The sequence below is a fragment of the Nansenia antarctica genome (genome assembly GCF_963989245.1).
Source record: "Nansenia antarctica genome assembly, chromosome: 2".
In the NCBI taxonomy this organism is placed as follows: domain Eukaryota; kingdom Metazoa; phylum Chordata; class Actinopteri; order Argentiniformes; family Microstomatidae; genus Nansenia; species Nansenia antarctica.
This window is the reverse complement of record NC_137675.1, coordinates 5,015,161-5,036,309: the sequence shown is the minus strand read 5'-3', so window position 1 is coordinate 5,036,309 and position 21,149 is coordinate 5,015,161. Positions and strand designations below refer to the sequence as shown.

The 21,149-nt window shown below is 41.8% G+C and overlaps 3 protein-coding genes across 3 annotated transcripts in view; all 3 read right to left on the bottom strand.

The window, feature by feature from the left end:
- LOC308151844 (telomere-associated protein RIF1-like) overlaps positions 1 to 2,962 on the bottom strand; it is a gene marked incomplete at both ends in the record, with an annotated part of 49,625 nt that extends 46,663 nt beyond the window's left edge. Inside the window, one exon of the mRNA XM_080524730.1 lies at positions 2,003 to 2,962. Within this exon, the coding sequence (XP_080380856.1) occupies positions 2,003 to 2,962 (960 nt within the window). The remainder of the gene's footprint in view (positions 1 to 2,002) is intronic.
- A 6,334-nt stretch (positions 2,963 to 9,296) lies between these two features.
- LOC308151843 (GTPase IMAP family member 9-like) lies at positions 9,297 to 12,215 on the bottom strand (the record flags this gene model as incomplete). Its single annotated transcript, XM_080524729.1, has 3 exons — positions 9,297 to 9,311; positions 9,679 to 10,193; positions 12,134 to 12,215. 3 exons carry the CDS (start codon positions 12,213 to 12,215, stop codon positions 9,297 to 9,299), a joined length of 612 nt encoding a protein of 203 aa, XP_080380855.1.
- A 5,787-nt stretch (positions 12,216 to 18,002) lies between these two features.
- LOC308151842 (GTPase IMAP family member 9-like) lies at positions 18,003 to 20,681 on the bottom strand (the record flags this gene model as incomplete). Its single annotated transcript, XM_080524728.1, has 2 exons — positions 18,003 to 18,790; positions 20,600 to 20,681. 2 exons carry the CDS (start codon positions 20,679 to 20,681, stop codon positions 18,003 to 18,005), a joined length of 870 nt encoding a protein of 289 aa, XP_080380854.1.
- Positions 20,682 to 21,149: the final 468 nt, after the last annotated feature.

Here is a 21,149-nt window from a genome sequence, read left to right as displayed (position 1 = left end):
CAGTGGGTAGCGGTCCACAGATGAATGTCTCAATCTTAAGCTTGTCAAGTCTATTGAAAAGTTCCATGAAATCACGTCTCAAGTCTACTGAGCCCATTTTACGTGAATCGGTTTGTCCCACATGTAATACAAGACGCTTTGTGTCTGGGTTTTTAGACAGTGTTTCTTCCAAATCTTTTGTTATTTCTGAGACCGTTAGGTTAGGAAGACAGTGGATATGTAATTTTTTACCTCTTACGTTTCTGATCGCCGAGTCTCCAATCAACAAAGTATCTTTTGGAGGTGAAGTCTGTTTCATCCGCTGCATGTCACACAGAGAAGTAGAAGAAGGAGGGGGTGACCTTGAGCTCGTGTCTGCGGGCCGGGGAGTCACCGGGGGGGGCCGGGGAGTCACGTGATTCCCAGGCCTGGGAAATCTTGGCGTGACTCTGATGTTCTTATCTCGGGCCTTGGGAGTCATGCCAGCTCGCTGCTCCGCGGGCCGGTGTCTCAGACTCCTATCTCGGCTCTGTTTAGTCATGCAAGCCCATGGCTCGGGCCTACCTGTTGCTAATGATGCTAGCGGTGCTAACGAGGACTTCAGTTGGCTGCTTTTCAGTAGTTTTGGGGGATAATTCATCTGTCCAGTGAATTTTGCAGCTGTCACCTGCCTCGTTAGCTTTGGGAAGTGTGAATTTTGATTTAAATCCTCTTCAATGGCTTGCGTGGGTGGAGAACCATTAGCGTAGCGATTCTCGAGTGCGGAGAGTCGCCCCTGGAGAGTATATTCCAATAAGTCTACTCTCTTTGAAAGATCCACACAACTTTGACAGATAGAAGGCATGGTAGGAATAACAGCTATATTAAAAAAAAATGTTAAAACTATAAAAAAGAAGCAAGAAAAAAGCAGGAAAGCAGTGGTATGAGAGGAGCGAGGGAGAAGCACGTCTAATCTACTCAGAAGCAGGAAGCAATTTAAAAATAAACCTATATATCATGTTTTTGAGAATTTTAAGACCAATATTAATAGCAAATAGAAACATTTATCACACAATTCATATCCAAGAGGGCAGACTAAATCTAACATGGCCACCGTAATGTTTTTGTTGTCTTTTGTAAATGCTGTGTTAGGTTTTTGTGTATAAATGCTATGCATACAACTATGCATAATTCAAAAAGAGAGGAAGAGTTATGACCAAGAAATTGCATAAATAATCCAGGTCCAGGCACTAAAGGTAGGTAACAAAACATGTATTCAATGGGACGGGGTGTTGGAGGGTGGGGAGTGATCAGAGAAAGTACAAATCGTGGTTTTTAATATCCTTTAAAAGAGGAAAACACCAGTGTTCCTCACAAACATCATACTTGATGTTGAACAGAGTGTTAATGACTTCCTCTGCTTGAGGCTCTTTAAGTCCACAGACTGTTGCTGGAAACCACTCTACCTTCCCATCCTCCTTGCACAGGTGCATAACCCTCCTGCCAACCAACAGCTCAGGCCTTCTACCGAACTCCTCCAGCCATGACATAGCCTGCTGTATTTTCCCCTTCTGCTCTGCCTCTTTTAATTTAAAGAGCATTTTGGCTCTGCAGTCGCTAATTGTGATTTGCTGCTCTTCCCTGGACCTATATACAAGACCACCAGGCTGAATGATCTGAGGGACACTGACATTAGCCTCCAAGATGGACATGAGTTTTTTTTTTTTGTTCTTCCACAGAGTATTTCCTCTTCTCCCTTGTTTCCTGGAAGAGATGCCTCTCCCCCGCAGAGTTCAGGACGGTTTTTTGAAATCTTATCTGGGCCAGGAGCGCCTCCCTCCACTCACCAGAGCCTATCTCGTTGAGCCGCGACTGCACCTCCTCCTTGGACCATGGCCCCCCCAAAAAATGTTGTGGTCCAAAGTGCGGCATCTTTAGCTTTTTTTGATTCTATCTTGCTCGCCATCTTCTCCTCCAGAGCCAATTGTAGTGTAGCCTTCTTTTCCTTCATTGACAAAATGAAGGAAGGAACTTGACGCCTTGCCTCATCAAGAACCTTTGTTCTCTCAGCAGGGCTCAGGCTCTCCAGATAATTGCTGGGCTTATTTTGCCACCACATGACCAGCGTCTCCAGGTTGTGATTGGAGATGGAGGGCTTGGAACGGAGCAGATGGTCAAGCACAGCCAGGTCACACTCACCCAGCATGTTGGTCTTGGGGACTATGCTTGCCATCTGCTGTACTGGAGTGCTGGGGTGCCAGTGTTTCCCCCCTGGCAGCTGGATGGAAGCCTGCCTCTGTAGCACAACCAGCATCTCCGCGCTAATGAGCTCGATGGCGAGCTGGGTGAAGGCGCTCTCCTCCGCATTCTCCACCTCTCTGAATATCTTTGCCGTCAGCTCGTTGTCAAGGGGCTGCACGGCGAACACTGAACCCCTCTTCATCGCCATGGAGCCATCGATGGACCACACCTGGAGGGAGGAGAGCATCCTTTCAAGATCACTGTTCAGATCTAGGATGTTACCAGGCATCTTCAGGATCCTTTCGAAAGGCTCCATGAGGAGAGCATAGACCAGGCCCATGGCCCTGCACCCGGCCCTGTACAGAGGCTCCTTAATGTCATACCTCACTGACTTTACCAGGTCGTTGTCAGCAGGCCAGTCAGTGAGGAACATAGCAGCATCTTCCCAGTGGAAGTACAGGGCCAGGGCATTTTGAAATGAAATGTTCATTCGGTGGCCATGGTAGGTCACAAGATAGTTTTTTGTCTGCCCTTTGCCTCTCAAAAAAAACTCCCACATGTCGGGTGCCCCAGCAACTGCAGACCCACGCCGTGTGAATAGGGCTGCAGCGGTTCTGATCACTCGTTGTGTCCCTGCCTCCTTACTGTGCAGACTGTGGGGATTGGTGCCCTCAGAGAGTGTGATATCCAGAGCATGGAGAGCACGGGCTGCTGCAGGCTCCATATTCACCAGCAGGTGCATTCGGCACGCAAAGGTCCCCATCTCCACGAGCTGCTGTTGCTGGTCTGTTGAAAGACTAAAAAATATTTTAAAAGCTTTAGATTAGATTAAAGTGTGTAAAATGTGTGTAAAATGTGTTTGCACAAAATAAAACACTACTCACAAGAATCAGAGTTAACAGTTAACTAACTATAATTCTTCTTGTCCTTTTCTAATTTCTTATCAATACTCATTTATTGTTTCTATTAACACACAAAACAAATTGAAGCCTCCTGGTCTTATTGAAATAACTAGCCTAATGCACTGCTATCAAACTCTGGGATTATCTAAAATCACTGCATTATACCTATCAAACGCTGGGATTATTGTTGGCAGTAGCTCTTCCCGAAACTGGGCCAGAAGTCGATTGAAGACCCTGTTGACTGCTGCCTGGTCTGACATCAAGCACTTGATGCTCGACACAAGTGATGCCACGATTACTGACTTCTCCTCCTCAGCTGATGTGATTGCTGCTGCTAGACTGTCTATGCTCTCCTTGAAAGCGGTCAGATAGGTCTCAGCATCTCCTCCTGCTACCTGCCTCAGCCCTAAGGTCAGGTGTTTCCCTGACTTCAGTGACACCTAAAACATACACCGTAACCGCTTTTAAACCTCAATCATGTTTGCCTTAAAGCAAATTCACAATAACAATAAATGCATTTTGTATACTTAAATATATTATATATTTTATGTAAATCCAGAATTGCAATCAATGTATAAATTAGTATAATAATTTACTGCCTGATTTAATTGGAAACAAGTACATGTTGTTTACACACACACACACACACACACACACACACACACACACACAAACTTTAGAGGATTATGGTTATTGTTAGAGGGCTCAATGGCAGTACATACCTGCATGCCTTGGTAATGGCTGTGATTAAATGTGGTGGCATCCTGGTGTAGTGTTGTGCCTGCACCACTCTCCGGATCAAAGTCCTTCAGCATTTCCTCAGCAACCTTACCAATGGACACAATTGATTTTATTATGAATTTGCCATAAACATAATTGTGTTTAAATGGGCAAAACATTTTCAAGAAGTTGAGCAATAGACCAATATCATGTTCAGATATATTTTTACCTGCTTACTCGCCACTATTCTGGCCTCCATCATAATACGACTGCTGAGAAGTGTCTTGCTGGGAAGCCTCTGTGGTACCTTGCCCGTCAGGTTTTTAATTACTGTAGTGAGGACCTTTGGCAGCTTTCGGATGCTCACATTCCCCTCTGTCAGTAGTGTCATGCAGACCTCCCGGATTTCATTTGTGTATCTGCCATTTTCAAATGTGGCAACCTCCTCCCTCTCAGTGCAGTCTATCACAGACTGAAGCTCTCGCTCTCTCCTTTCCAGCTGCTTTACCTCAGCTTCCAGGTGTTGAATGGAGGCCTCTGCCATATCTTCAGCCTCATCCCTCTCCCGCCTGGCTGTCGCCACATTCCCTCTCATCACACTCAGCCTCTTCTGAAGGTCCACCTTCTCCTGCTTCCACTTGTCCTGGAGGCTCAACTTCTCAGTGAGCACCTGTATTACTCCCTCTTTCTCCTCAAGATCCTTGGATAGCTTAATGGTAGTTTTTAGCCGTTTAATTGTTTTGTCTTTCATGTCCAATGCTCTTTTTCTTGGTAAAGTTGCTTTTACTCTAATTAATTGTTGTAGGCAGAGGTCATACTGTTTGGTCAGATTAGAGTTCTCAAGTTCAAATTGTTCCAATTGTAATTTCAATGATTGTCTGTCCAATGTGGCATCTATGCTGGCCTGCTGATACTGTAATATACTGGTCTGGAATTTGGTCTGACTATCAGCTGCGTTTTCCTCCATGGCTGTGAGCTGTGTTTGTATTTGAGAGACCTGCTCTTCTGATGACTGAAGCTTTCTGCTTAGGGATAGGTTTTCTTTTTTGAGTTGGGTTTCATTTGAATTTGGGGTTCGGGCCTTTGGTGGAAGAAATTCAGATTGCCAAAATAATTGTAGGTCTTTACACTTGTTTTTCTTCATTTTCTTGATTTTAGAGAGGGCATCATCACATTTTTGTCTGAGGCTGTTTGAGTGTCCATATTTATTAGGAACCAATTTAATTATTTCTTCAGTTAATTCTGCTGCAGTCATCCCCTTTAAACTCTGCTCATAGAGCCAGCCGTTTGTAACGATAGGTGTCACTTGAGGTAAAATTTGGAGAGGTGACACTTGAGGTGACACTTGAGGTGCGTTTGTGGCCATAGCTAGACTCTGTAAAAATCAAATATGAACTTATCAAAACAAAGAACCGAAATTAGGCTAGTCAGTACTGTGTGTTACATGGATTACATTTTATGTGGACATAAAACAACATATACACTTATCTAGCGATCTACCTATATATTCCAGTTGATTATTTACTATTTACTATTAACCAGTGGTGGGCCGTCAGGGCCAGCAAGGCCTTCTCTGCTGGCCTAAACATCATCAGAATATACTGACTGATGATATTTAATTTTGATATATTTTCCCACAAATATGTATTCAATTATTCCCTTGGTCTATTCTCTTCATTTCATAGCTTTCCTCTTGGTTGCGCTGCTTCCAGACATTTGGAGGGCTGGCCTTTAGCTTTTATCCAATAATTTCATTTCATTTCAGCCATAATGTGTTGCCAGGGTACCAAGAAATCTGCCCGCCTGCAGATTCAACAGTGGCGCGAGTACAGATTGTAATTTAAAGTGAACGAGAAAATGACTGTGGCGTACCATGGTCAGATCTCGAGTTGGCGAGCAAATCTGACGAACGCGCCTGCTGGATGGCGCACCACCTGATCAGCACCTGCACGTCTTTTGATTGGATACGCACTATTGAGAGGCAGAGCTAGCACACTGAACTTCTCGCTAATTTGTGTAGATGGAAGCTGTTGTTCTACAAGCAGCCACAATGGCTGAAGGAGGAGAAGAGGTAGATTTGGTGGCAGATATTATTATAACAATGACATTTTCAAGAAGAACTTTCCAAGAAAAGCTAGACATAATCAGAAGAGAACGGCCAACCCCGACGTTAGCGACGCTATCCATGTAGAAAAGGACTTATTGGTGGAACTGATAAACTGTACAACAGAGACATTGAAGTCTTCTTGAGGAAAGAAAGGAGGATGGATTTTGTGTTCAAATAATTTATTTTTTCTGCAAGAGATGTAGATATGTACGGAGCCACCTTGGGGTCCGTAGATAATGTGTGTGCTGACTCAGCTGTGTGAGTAAGTGGGGCTTCAATGCGATCTTTTAATCACTTGCTACCGTAGAAAACGACACACCCCCGTGACCGTATGAACATGAGGAAGATAACCAGAATGGACTCGATACGGTCCTCCTATCAAGATCGACAGGCCGATAAGCAAAGTTAGGGAAATAATAACTGACGCTTTCGTTTTCATGCAATGAATACACCCAGACGAGGTGCAGCTATAATAACAATTGCAACGCCCGGTTATACTGCGTTTCTGTCTAAATGTATAGTTTCTAGAGCCATGGCGTGTCATAATGATGGTATTAAGAGGTGGAATAATTCAGGTAGGACTGTGTAGGACATCACTGAAGGCCTAGGTGTGAAATGCACCGCCCGCCACTGCTATTAACCCTTCGAAACCGGAGGGACCATTCACACAAATAGCGTCTAGCGGGCTAGAGTAGGCTCTCGAAATTACAACCGGAGCGGAGTAGACTGTATTTCTAATCAAAAGCCGCTGGATACAAGACAAACATGTAGCTATATGTATATATTTTTAGATAGAAAACAAGTTGAATTGAACAGAAAACCTACCGCGAAGACGATCAGATGTCAATAATGATGAAGATCTTTCAAGTGTCTCCTTAAATTTACCACAGGAAAAAATCCTCCAATGAGTGGAGACTGGCGGAAGACCAATAGGAAGTCAAGATGCCTTAAGGAAATGGGCCTTCCTTGTGTGCTAGATTCACCAAACTGTAGAGAGACTTACATTTCTCAATATAAAATGATATAAAACCACAATGAATGAGAATGAATGAGAATGTTTATTTTGATCTCTTATACAATTCATAATACAGATATTAAAAATGTACACAGTCACAATGCGTAACACCAGGACCAAAAAGGTGTAGGCTGAAGCCATGGCTTATAGCGCCTACCCTTGTTACATGTATGTTTTTTCCCCATGAGTACATAATCAAAACATTGACATTTTAATAAACAAAATTTCACTTACGCATCTTAACAGAAAGATCAAAAGTACCAAACAAAAAACTATATGAATGCGCCTACCCTTTTTACATTAGTGGTTTTCCCCTTATGAGTGCATAATCAAGACATAGAAACATTTATAAACAAAATGTTACTTACACATGTTAACAAAAAGTTCAAAATACCAAACTAAAAATATATTTATAACTGTTTTATACTTGTTAATCATCTTATTTTTTAGTAATTTTTAAAATCCTTTTAGTGTACTACACATTTTCATTTCCTTTTCAAAAGTATTCCATAAGTTAACTCCTTTAACTGTTATACATCTTTGTTTTGCATTTGTTCTAATCTTTGTTTTCATAAACATACATATTCCTCTGAGTTCGTAATTACTCTGTCTAACTTGTAAGTGCCTTACTCAAGGGCACACTAGTAATGGTGTGGTTTCAGATGGGATTTGAACTCACAACCTTCCGATCACAAGTCCAACTCACTATCACTATCCACTAGACCACCACTACCCCTAACCCCCATAACAACTCAAAATGTAAGACACTTGTTGCAAATGATTGTGGTGTGTGTATGTGTGTGTGGTATAGTTCCATAAATACATAAAAAAACATCACACCCTGAACATTGTTTTCAGTGAGTATTGTTGGATGGATCCTCTGTACTGTAGTGTTTGCATTGAGTTGTGATACAGTACAGTAGTGTACATGTTACGGTACATGTGGGAATACAGTACCTGTGGGAAAACTAGGGTTAGGGTTAGGTGCTAGGGTGCTAGGGTTAAGGTTAGGGTTAGGATTAGGGGTAGGGTTAGGGTTAGGGTTAAGGTTAGGGTTAGGGTTAGACATGCCAGCATGTACCAAGTCACCCTAGCACCTAACCCTAACCCTAGTTTTCCCACATGTACCATATTCCCACATGTACCGTAACATACATACTGTATTTTCTGTAGATTTACATACTGTTCATATGAAACACACAAATCTATGAATGCCCAATACTCTACAGTGATATATTCTGAGAACAGATACTGTAAGGTTTCTAAAAATGTGCTTTGGCAGTTGTGAAAAAAATTAACATTCTCACACACTGAACATTGTGTTTTCAGTTGTTTTGTTGTAGTCTGTAATGATGCGTATAGTGTTTACATTTTTGCAGGCTTTGAGCAGCTGTTTTGGTGTGAAAGTTTGAGTTTTGAAGAGAGAAGGTGTGGTTTTGTTTATGTAGCTTTAGAAAAGTGTGTTGTGTTTAGAGTTTTGGGAAAATGGAGGAAAGTTTTGTGAAATGTGTTTTAGCAATTGAGAAAAACTGTAAAAAGACAGTAGCAACCAAACACACAGATATAAACAATAAGATATATTCATCAAATAGAAACTTCCACCAAGGACTTCTGTGTACAGCAGAGAAACATTCATTGCAGTAAAATAACACAGTAACAACACTCATTATCAGATCCCCTTTAAACCCATAAACATGCAAAACCAAGCAAACACACAGCTATAAACAATGACTGAGAAACAATGATGGATAATAGTTCCTGAATTTCAATATTACAGTATTTTACGCACCCTGCACTGGCTGCTGATAGCAGCTCGCATCAGATTCAAGACCCTGGTGCTTGCCTACCAGGCAGCAAAATGGACAGTCCCTGCCTACCTCCAGGTCACCCCCCAAACATCAGCCCGTTCCCTCCGCTCCTCCACCTCTGCTGGCCGACTGGCCCCACCACCTCTACGCCTAGTCACGCTGCCCGGTCACGTCTCTTCACTACACTCGCTCCCCGCTGGTGGAATGAGCTTCCCACGGCTGCCAGAACTGCAGACTCACACCCCATCTTCTGCCAGAGACTGAAGACCCATCACCCATCTCCCATTTCTACTTCCCCCTTGTACTGTTTCTCCAGTGTCTATTAAAAACAAAACAAAAAAACTTCTATCACAACGACTGCCAATGGCCCCTGGCCTGAGCTACATTACTCTTCCTGCTACAACTGGTGAATTGATGATTCACTTACTTGAATCATCATGGAATAAGGCGTCTGCTAAATGCCAAGAATGAAAATGTAGATTATGGTTTGTTATTGGATATGCACAGGATTGGATATAAATCAACCATGATTATTTTGAAGGATGTTAGTATACACATTCCTGCGAGCGAGAGAGAGAGAACGAGAGAAAGAGAGAGAAAAAGAGAGAGAGAGACAGAGAAGAAAGGAAGATGATGATGGACGATGACCTGGCAGCAAACTGCCAAAGCTAAGTTTAACACCAGACCAGGGCTCACAAAGAAGGAAGCATTAAAAGTAGTCAGAGACAAGACAAGATGGAGAGACTAAGTGGACTCGTCAGAATTGCATTTATAACCTCCAACAACGCTTATGATCGATCCTGCTGCTCCCAATACAGGTGAAGAGAACCAGGCCCCTACTCCCACAACGACAGCAGCAGCTGCGGTTGCCAGTTTACAATATAAAATCTTTCGTTCTCTATCCTTTCTCTTCTCATTGTCCTCTACCATTTCCTCTATCATCTCCAGCAGCTCTGTGACCTGTGTGCGGTCATGTCTCTCTTTATTGTTGAAGACATGATATCGCCCCCCACACCTGGTAATGAGCTTCTTTAGCCCTTTACTCTCTTTCAGAAACTGGGGAACTGACTTGTTCTCCAACTGATCTGGGTGTGTGAACAGGACCATGGTGTACATTGAAGCCTCCTCTCCAAAGTTCTTCTGGATCCACTTCACGGTGTCTTCTCTCTCCTCCTTTGTGTACCTGACGCCCAGCCTGACCACCAGCAGGAGCACATGGGGGCCTGGGAGAGACATCTCAATACATGTCTTTCCTGTATCAAAGATACCTGGTGTGTCAATGACAGTAATCTTCACCCCCTCCACGACTGCATGTTTCTTCTGACAATGTGCAGTTACAAATTCCTCTTTAAAGGCGTTTCTCCCCAGGATGGTGTTACCTGTGGCACTTTTCCCTGCTCCAGTCTTACCCACCACAACGATCCTCAGATGTTCATAGGATTCTGTGGAGAAAAGAAATGGAGGGATGTTTGTCCCTGTACAGGAAAAATTATTGAAATGGTTGCCCACGAACAACCTAGCAATTATTTGACCCTAAATGATCTCTTCGATGACTTTCAATCAGGCTTTCTCCCCCTACATAGCACTGAAACAGCCCTTATTAAGCTCCTTAATGACATTTGCGTAAACACAGACTCCGGAAAAATCTCAGTTTTGGTACTACTAGATCTAAACTTCAACAGCCACATAACTAAATCAGCCTACTATCACCTGAAAAACATAACAAGGATGAGAGGTTTCATGTCCAAGCAAGACCTTGAAAAACTCATCCATACATTTGTTTCGAGTAGACTTGATTATTGTAATGGTCTACTAACAGGCCTATCTAAAGGAGCTGTTCGTAAATTGCAGCTCATCCAAAATGCCGCTGCTAGGGTCCTAACAAAAACAAAGACATTTGAACATTACACCAATCCTGAGATCCCTGCACTGGCTACCAGTCTCTCAGAGAATTGAATTCAAAATCCTCGTAATTACATACAAATCACAAAATGGTCTTGGACCAAAATACATATCAGATCTCCTCCCACCCTATATTCCCGCAAGGTCCCTAAGGTCAGCTGAGACTAATCAGCTAATCATTCCAAGAGTGAAAACAAAACATGGTGCAGCAGCTTTCAGTCACTCTGCTGCATGCTCCTGGAACAAACTCCCTGAAGAAATCAAACCTTAAAATATTTAAATCTAAGCTAAAAACCTTCATGTTTTGCACACTCTAAAAAAAGAATAGTTGAGAATATTAAAAAATTCAAGGCAACCTTATGCACTAAGAATTTTGAGTTTGTTGTTCCAACTAAGAATTTTGAGTTTGTTGTTCCAACTAATATTAGAATGTTGGTTCAACTAATATTAGATAATTGGTCCAACTCATATTAGATCGTTGGTCCAACTCATATTAGATCGTTGGTCCAACTCATATTAGATTGTTGGTCCAACTCATATTAGATTGTTGGTCCAACTCATAATAGATTGTTGGTCCAACTAATATTAGAATGTTGGTCCAACTCATATTAGATTGTTGGTCCAACTGATATAAGAATGTTGGTCCAACTAATATTAGTTTGTCCTGCCAATGGTCATCACGTTTAATTCCTCATTCTGCCAATGCAGATTTGTTTGTTCAATAAATGGTGTTGTTCACAGAACTACAAAAAGCTAATCGAGAATATAATCGTCTTTCTTTCCACCCCATTCACTTTTTTTCATTAGCCAAAATAATTAAATAACGTAAATTATTAAATGAATCAATAATACTGTAGCGTGGATATGAATTGGACTCCGCACACTAAGTGTAATCACGCGAGCTTTTATTGACCGTTGCACGCCATCGAACACTGACACAGTCACAATTCAAGGCACGGTTATAGCTTGGGATATACCCTTGAACTCAAACTACCCCATACTTCCCCCTGTATGACACATCTACGGTTTGACCCATAACACTTACATAGAATGTGCCCAAAATCCTTTGGGGCCGCTAATATGCAAATCAGTTGTGGCCAAGCGACCAATCAATGAACAACAACAATGCAGTGAACAACAGTAGTGAACATAACAGTAGTGAACATAACAGTAGTGAACATAACAGTAGCCGTGACTTGCTAGCTGGCTGTAACGCGTAACCAGGCGATAACATTCGCCACAATACTGAATTTCATCAATATTAATCAACTTTTATTCTATGCCTAGTTAGGGTTAGGAGTTAAGCAGGTCTGTGCTGTGTATGTGTGTGAGAGGAGTGTGTGTACGTACGTGCGTGGGTTGGTGGGTGTGTTTGCAGGCGGCATGCATGCACGGGTGAATGGGTGCATGTGTGTGTGTGAGCGGGCGGGCGGGTTGTGTGTGTGTGTGCGCGTACGTGGGTGTGTGTGTGGCACTGTACCTTGGCATTGAGCAGTGAAGAGTTGCAGACACAGTAGAACCAGGGAAAGGATCCACAGAGTCTCTACTCTTCCTCTGGCCATCTCAGCAGCTACCTTGACCAATCAAAAGCTTCAAAACAGATGGAGACATTATTGGAAAAAACAGTCATCTGACATGGAGTGTTTATTAGGGTTGAAGAAGATATGTTTATTTGAATGTTGGTACAACTCAATTCAACTAGCGGAGAGAATCACCCTGAACCAAAACAATTTGGTTTCAGACTGTGCTCCATCACACTAGCTAGCTAGCTAGCTAACAAAGAACATCACAGATAACTGCTCTGCATGTTTAGCACATCACAACATGCTGATAGAACATGAACAGGCTACAAACACATAACTAGATGACCACACGGTACCTAAACAGCCGACAACTCTGCAGCAGCTGTGTGATGTTATAATGTCAATATGGATCCAAATCTCCGAGGAATGTTTCCAGAACCTTGTTGATTGATTGATTGAGAATGTTTATTTTGGTCCCCTATAAAATTCACAATACAGATATAAAAAATGTACACAGTCACAATGCATAACACCAGGACCAAAAAGGTGTAGCCTGAAGCCATGGCTTATTGCGCCTACCCTTGTTACATGTATGTTTTTCCCCCCATGAATGCATAATCAGAACATTGAAACTTTTACAAACAAAATTTCACTTACGCATGTCAACAAAAAGTTCAAAACAAATACCAAACAAAAACCATATTTAAACCTCTGTTTTATACTTGTTAATCATCTTGTTTTTTTATATATATTTTTATCCTTTTAGTGTAATACACATTTTCATTTCCTTTTCAAAAGTATTCCATAAGTTAACTCCTTTAACTGTTATACATCTTTGTTTAGCATTTGTTCTAATCTTTGTTTTCATAAACATACATATTCCTCTGAGTTCGTAATTACTCTGTCTAACTTGAAATAGTCTCTGGATACAGTCTGGAAGCATCTTATTTTTTACTTTATACATTACTTGTGCCATTTTGAAGTCCACCAATTCTTTAAATTTGAGATCATAGGTGTTTATGAATAATTTGTTAGTTGGTTCTTGATAGGCAGCTCTGTTTATAATTCGTATAGCTCTTTTCTGTAGTAAATACATTGGATTTGTGATTGTTTTGTATGTGTTTCCCCACACTTCCACACAGTAAGTTATGTATGGAACTATTATTTTGATTGATTGAAAACTTTATTAGAAGATTTGCAGAAGTAGGTACATGAAAGTACATATTACATACAAGGTCAACTAACAGGATAAAAACCCAAGAAAGCCACTGGCTTATTTCAATTGGGGTCCTTGATTCTCAATTCATCGTTACATGTAAGACAGACAAAAAAAAAAAACTAGTAGTTAGAGAGCGGTACAATATGTGTAATGAATTTGGATTAAGTATGTCTTTCGTTTTATGCAGTATTGCAATAGACTTTGATATTTTAGTCTTTAAGTAGTTTATGTGTGTTTTCCAACATAGTTTGTGGTCTATAACAACTCCCAAACATTTGTTTTCATAAACTCTTTCAATTTCAACATTATCTATCTTGATTTGTATTTGACTATTAATTTTTCGATTTCCAAATATCATAAGTTTAGTTTTTTCTAAGTTCAATGACAACTTGTTTGTGTCAAACCATTGTTGACTCTATGCCGTGAAGAATTAAAGCAGTTCTGAAGGCAAAAGGGGGTCCAACCCGGTACCAGCAAGGTGTACTTAATGAAGTGGCCGGTGAGTGTATATGCACACATTATTCAATCATATAATTCAGGCAACAGGCCAAAGAAAACAGCAATGATATGTGGTTGTCATAACGACACTGTTCATTCTCTAGTAAACTACACACACCATAAGTCTGCTGAATGCAAGGGTCTTGTATGGTCCTGAATATGCACAGAACAAACCAAGTGCTTACTGTCAGTCTGTAAGCACTCAAAGTCCAACTAGACACGAGACTGTCCAACCAGACATGATTGAACATAACTGCTGGCATTAAGAGTTGTGTAACACTGACCTGCAGGATATGCAAAACAGGTCAGACTGACTAATCTGACCTGTTTTGCATATCCTGTTGCAACTTGAATAGTGTGAGCAGAACTAACTATGTCTAAAATATATAAAAGACTTAAATGTGCTCTCTGCTGCAGCATTAAATAAAGCTTCTAGAAGTTAAGTCATTTGTCAGTATTCGCTTTATTGACAACAACCCTAACCCTAACAAATAGATTTCTACCATACACCTGTTCAAACCATACACCTGTTCAAACCATACACCTGTTCAAACCACATACCTGTTCAAACCATACACCTGTTCAAACCATACACCTGTTCAAACCATACACCTGTTCAAACCATACACCTGTTCAAACCATACACCTGTTCAAACCATACACCTGTTCAAACCACATACCTGTTCAAATGTTTGGGACTGTGAAACTAATTCACACCAATTGCACTTGATTGATGATGATGATTATGTTGAACAATTTATTTATCTAATCCAAGAAGCCCAATTAACAAATGTTATTTGCTGAGGCAGTGGTATTGTCAATCTTTAATGTAATAGATTAGGTTCTATTCTATATTAGACCTGTATAATATTTATCAAGGAACAAAAAGTACATGTACACAGACCTGGCATCATAGTTAAAATGATAGATAGTTAAATTGTAGCACATGTAACAGTGATGCTGTTCAAATACGACATGACATGTTCACAAAATCACTTTAAAAATCGATAGAAATAATGAATGAACTTCACCTGAAGTTAACCGACCTGTCTGTCTGTCTGTCTGGCTGTCTTGTTTTGAACGGTCACTAACAACACACTGCAAGCTGCAGAAAGTGTTGCTGGCGGGGGTTTCCAGAGCCGGAGACCTGCCCCCTACTGGCTGTGAGGGGCAAGCACACTTCACAATTTCCACAGAAATTGGACCTCTCTAGTTACCATTATACCACTATTTTCCCTTCAGTCCTTCTGTTCTTTACTAGATAACAAAACTATGTCAGACTGTGTTTACTAGACTGTGTTTAACAGACTGTGTTTAACAGACTGTGTTTATTAGATTGTGTTTACTAGATTGTGTTTAACAGACTGTGTTTAACACACATTTCTCAATATAAAATGATATAAAACCACAACAGCTGCTTAAAGTGAAATCATAAACAACAGAGAGAGATGGCTTTGTCATTATTTATTCACCAAATATAAACTCTTCCACAATGTATTTTTAAACCCATAAACATTAAAAAGACAGTAGTAACCAAACAAAGATATAAACAATAACACAGGCACGTGCCGTGAGCTTTTAGATTGGGTAAGCATAAGATATAGAAATACACATAATTACACATACACGATATCAGTGAACGCAGTTTCAAGTTTCAATTTTGATGCCCTAGAACCCGCTAATAAACTGTAGTGTCAATTTGTGATCAGATTACCAAAAACAAAAAAAACAGTTGCCAGTTTCGACTATATCAGGGGTGCTCATTGTTCAATCTTTTTTGAACCAAGATCTTTTCAAGTAGCCAGCCTGCTGAAATCTACAAGTCCAGTTTCAACATCGCAAACGCACACATGCACAACACAGACATACACCGTTTCCATCCTCCATAGTAAACTCACAACACACTTTCTTTTCACACTTTGTCACACAGGCACTTGACATCACATCACAAACCCTCCCTCTCTATCTCTCTCAAACACTTTTAGTCCAGAACCACTGGCACGGACAGCGACATTAGGCCTATCTCAGCGATTGATTAAGCAGCTCTCTCTCCAAACACAATGGCACAGGCCTATTCAAAGGTAAAAGCAGAGGAAGTCTTAAATAAGAAGCCATAACCAGCAGCACAGCAGTACTCAAACCATATAAACAAGCACAGATCGCCACCAGCCTCGCGAATCATATAAATCATATAAACCGCTCATACCAGGCTTGCTGGAACCCCATAGCGACTCTCCCTTTCTGGGTGTGAAGATCGGTGAGCGGTGGCTTCGGGCGGCATTTAGCCAGTAGTTCTGTTTTTCCAGTCCAGTCCAGTCTACGAAATCCCTTTAGGTCGCTGACAGTAATGTCCATATTCACAAAATCAAGCAAGTTATCCTTATTGATTATTATTATTTAGATCGTTTGAGCTAGCTAGCATAAGCTATTCTGCCGGGCGAGAGGTGAAATGTTAAGTGAACTTGAAAGTGATAAGAGCCAATCAGTAGCTCTTATCGGAATTAAAGAACTACTGATTGGCTGGTAAGCATGCTTACCCTGGCCACATTAAACAGCGGGCTGAGGCATCGTAAAAAAATAAAAAAGACATTTTCACGCATTCGAATGTACGCGAGGGAAAGCAGAGAGAGAAGTGCTTATAATGCAACGCAATGCAAGCAGGCAGAGTAGGAAGTGCTTACTCCTGCAGGTGGCGCTAAAAATGCAACGTCAAAATGAATGACTCCTGCTGCCCTGGGACCTAAGATACGACTCTTTTAATGAAAACAAACAAACGGTTACATGCACTTTTATTTAAATATTTTCACTGTCTTTTTTTATTTTTTCGTTGGGTAAGCACTGCTTACTATGCTTATATGGACGACACGTCCTTGCATATATTCATCAAATAGAAACTTCCACCAAGGACTTCTGTGTACAGCAGAGAAACATTAATTGCAGTAAAATAACACAGTAACAACACAAATGTTTCCCCTTTAAACCCATAAACATGCTAAACCAAGCAAACACATAGCTATAAACAATAACTGAGAAACAACGATGAATAATAGTTCCTGAATTTCAATATTACAGTAACATATGAGCCAAGAACCTTGGAGTGATCCTGGACAACCGCCTATCCTGTGCAGAGAACATCGCAGCGACAGCACGCTCCTGCAGATTCTTCCTTTACAACATCAGAAGGGTACGACCATTCCTCATCAGAGAAGCAGCGCAACTCTTGACCCAGTCACTGGTCATCTCCCGCCTTGACTACTGCAACGCACTTCTGGCCGGGCTCCCCACCTCCGCCATCAGACCTCTGCAGGTCATCCAGAATGCTGCTGCCCGTCTGGTGTTCAACCTCCCCAAATATTCTCATGTTACCCCCCTCCTACGCACCCTGCACTGGCTCCCGATAGCAGCTCGCATCAGATTCAAGACCCTGGTGCTTGCCTACCAGGCAGCAAAAGGGACAGTCCCTGCCTACCTGCAAGCAATGGTCAACCCCCAAACTTCAGCCCATTCACTCCACTCCTCCACCTCTGCTGGCCGACTGGCCCCACCACCTCTACGCCAATGCGGCAGTCACACTGCCCGGTCACGTCTCTTCACTACACTCGCTCCCCGCTGGTGGAATGAGCTTCCCCCGGCTGTCAGAGCTGCAGAGTGACACCCCATCTTCCACCGGAGACTGAAGACCCATTTCTTCAGGTTACACCTTAACTGCTCCTCGTGAGACATCTACTACCCCCCAGCATTGTGTCTCCTAAGACACCTGCTTTCCCCAATACTGTGTCTCCTAAGATTTCTACTTCCCCCACTATTTCTCCAGTGTCAAAATGTTTTAATGTAACAAAAAATGTAAATGATGGTTTGTTATTGGATATGCACAGTTAAATCAACCATGATTCTTTTGAAGGATGTTAGTATAGACATTTCTGCGAGAGAGAGAGAGAGAGAGAGAGAGAGAGAGAGAGAGAGAGAAAGACAGAGACAGAGAGACAGAGAAGAAAGGAAGATGATGATGGACGATGACCTGACAGCAAACTGCCAAAGCTAAGTTTAACACCAGACCAGGGCTCACAAAGTAGGAAGCATCAAAAGTAGTCAGAGACAAGATGGAGGGACTAAGTAGAGGCGAACATGCAGTCATAACCGCCAACAACGCTTATGATCGATCCTGCTGCTACCAGTACAGCTGAAGAGAACCAGGCCCCTGCTCCCATTGCGACAGTACCAGCTGCTGCTGCCAGTTTACAAAGTAAACGCTTTCGTTCTCTCTCCTTTCTCTCCTTATTGACCTTTTCCTGAGCCTTTTGGTACATTTCACTGGTGTAGTGACTTCCTCCATTGTCCTCTACCATTTCCTCTATCTTCTCCAGCAGCTCTGTGACCTGTGTGCGGTCACGTCTCTCATTATTGTTGAAGACATGATATTTCCCCCCACAGTTGGTAATGAGCTTCCTTAGCTCTTTACTCTCTTTCAGAAACTGGGGAACTGACTTGTTCTCCAACTGATCTGGGTGTGTGAACAGGACCATGGTGTACATTGAAGCGTCCTCTCCAAAGTTCTCCTGGATCCACTTCACGGTGTCCCTCTCCTCCTTTGTGTACCTGACGCCCAGCCTGACCACCAGCAGGAACGCATGGGGGCCTGGGAGAGACATCTCAATACACTTCTCTATTTTCTCTTTCACTTCTTCCTCAGTCTTTCCTGTGTCAAAGATCCCTGGTGTGTCAATGACAGTAATCTTCCTCCCCTTCACGACTCCATATTCTTGCTGACAATGTGCAGTTACAGATTCGGGGGAGGCATCCCCTTTAAAGGGGTTCCTCCCCAGGATGGTGTTACCTGTGGCACTCTTCCCTGCTCCAGTCTTACCCACCACAACGATCCTCAGATGTTCAGATGATTCTGTGGAATAAAAGAAAAGAAATGGAGGGATGTTAGATAGTAGTCAAACCTTCCCTGTACAGGAAAAAGTATTGAAATGGTTGCCCACAAACAACTTAGCAATTATTTGACCCTAAATGATCTCTTCGATGACTTTCAATCAGGCTTTCGCCCCCTACATAGCACTGAAACAGCCCTTATTAAGGTCCTTAATGACATTTGCGTAAACACAGACTCCGGAAAAATCTCAGTTTTGGTACTACTAGATCTTAGCACTGCCTTTGACACTGTAGACCACGACAATCTAAAAGATAGACTAAAGACCTGGGTAGGACTTTCGGGCACTGCCCTAAACTGGTTTAGATCCTACCTACAGGCCAGAAGCTACTATGTCTCCATTGGCAACTTTGTATCGGACCAACTTAAAATGACGTGGGGTTCCCCAAGGGTCAATCCTTGGCCCCCTTCTATTCAATCTCTACATGCTTCCATTGGGACACATTATAAAAAAGAACAAAATTGCCTACCACAACTATGCGGATGACACTCAAATCTACATAGCCCTCTCACCGAATGACTATAGTCCCATTGTCTCACCGAATGACTATAGTCCCATTGACAATCTCTGTAATTGCATTGAGCAAATAAACGCCTGGATGACACAAAACTTCCTCCAACTAAACAAGGACAAAACAAAGATAATTGTATTCGGTGCACCTAACAAAAGATCAAAAGTCAGTGCAAAACTATATTCTCTCTCTCTTCAAACTAAAAAACAGGTCAGAAATCTTGGTGTAATTCTAGACTCTGATCTAAACTTCAACAGCCACATAAACTCAATAACTAAATCAGCCTACTATCACCTGAAAAACATAACAAGAATGAGAGGTTTCATGTCCAAGCAAGACCTTGAAAAACTCATCCATGCATTTGTTTCGAGTAGACTTGATTATTGTAATGGTCTACTAACAGGCCTATCTAAAGGAGCTGTTCATAAATTGCCATCCAAAATGCCGCTGCTAGGGTCCTAACAAAAACAAAGAAATTTTAACACATTACAACAATCCTGAGATCCCTACACTGGCTACCAGTCTCTCAGAGAATTTAATTCAAAATCCTCGTAATTACATACAAATCACAAAATGGTCTTGGACCAAAATACATATCAGATCTCCTCCCACCCTATATTCCCGCAAGGTCCCTAAGGTCAGCTGAGGCTAATCAGCTGATCATTCCAAGAGTAAAAACAAAACATGGTGCAGCAGCTTTCAGTCACGCTGCTGCATGCTCCTGGAACAAACTCCCTGAAGAAATCAAACAGAACCAAACCCTTAAAATATTTAAATCTAAGCTAAAAAACCTTCATGTTTTGCAGCAGTTATGACTAAACACAAACACTTCTATCAATGTATTTTTTCCATTAACTATTGTCTTATTAAATGTTTTATCTATTTACCTCTTATATTGTATTCATTGTAATTTTTATTTTCTTACTATGCTGCTCTTGCTGTATTTTTAAATAATGTATGTAAAGCACTTTGAATTGCCCCTGTTGTATGAAATGTGCTATACAAATAAACTTGCCTTGCCTTGCCTTGCCTTGCCTAGCCTAGTTCAGATCACAACAGTGGTAGATGGAGTTAAGAGGGTCTGTGCTGTGTATGTGTGTGAGAGGAGTGTGTGTAATTGTGTGTACGTGCGTGCGTGGCTTGGTGGGTGTGTTTGCAGGCGGCATGCATGCGCGGGTGAATGGGTGCATGTGTGTGTGTGCGGGTTGCGTGTGTGTATGTGTGTGTGTGCACGTACGTGGGTGTGTGTGTGGCACTGTACCTTGGCATTGAGCAGTGAAGAGTTGCAGACACAGTAGAACCAGGGAAAGGATCCACAGAGTCTCTACTCTTCCTCTGGCCATCTCAGCAGCTACCGCGACCAATCAAAAGCTTCAAAACAGATGGAGACATTATTGGAAAAAACAGTCAACCCTTCAAGACATCTGACATGGAGTGTTTATTAGGGTTGAAGAAGATATGCTTATTTGAATGTTGGTACAACTCAATACAACTAGCGGAGAGAATCGCCCTGAACCAAAACAAACTGGTTTCAGACAGCACTCCATCACATTAGCTAGCTAGCTGACAAAGAACATCACAGATAACTGCTCTGCATATTTAGCACATCACAACATGCTGATAGAACATCAACAGGCTACAAACACATAACTACACATAACTAGATGACCACACGGTACCTAAACAGCCGACAACTCTGCAGCAATTGTGTGATGCTATAATATATGGATCAAACTCTCTGAGGAATGTTTCCAGAACCTTGTTGAGTCTATGTTGTGAAGAATTAAAGCAGTTCTGAAGGCAAAAGGGGT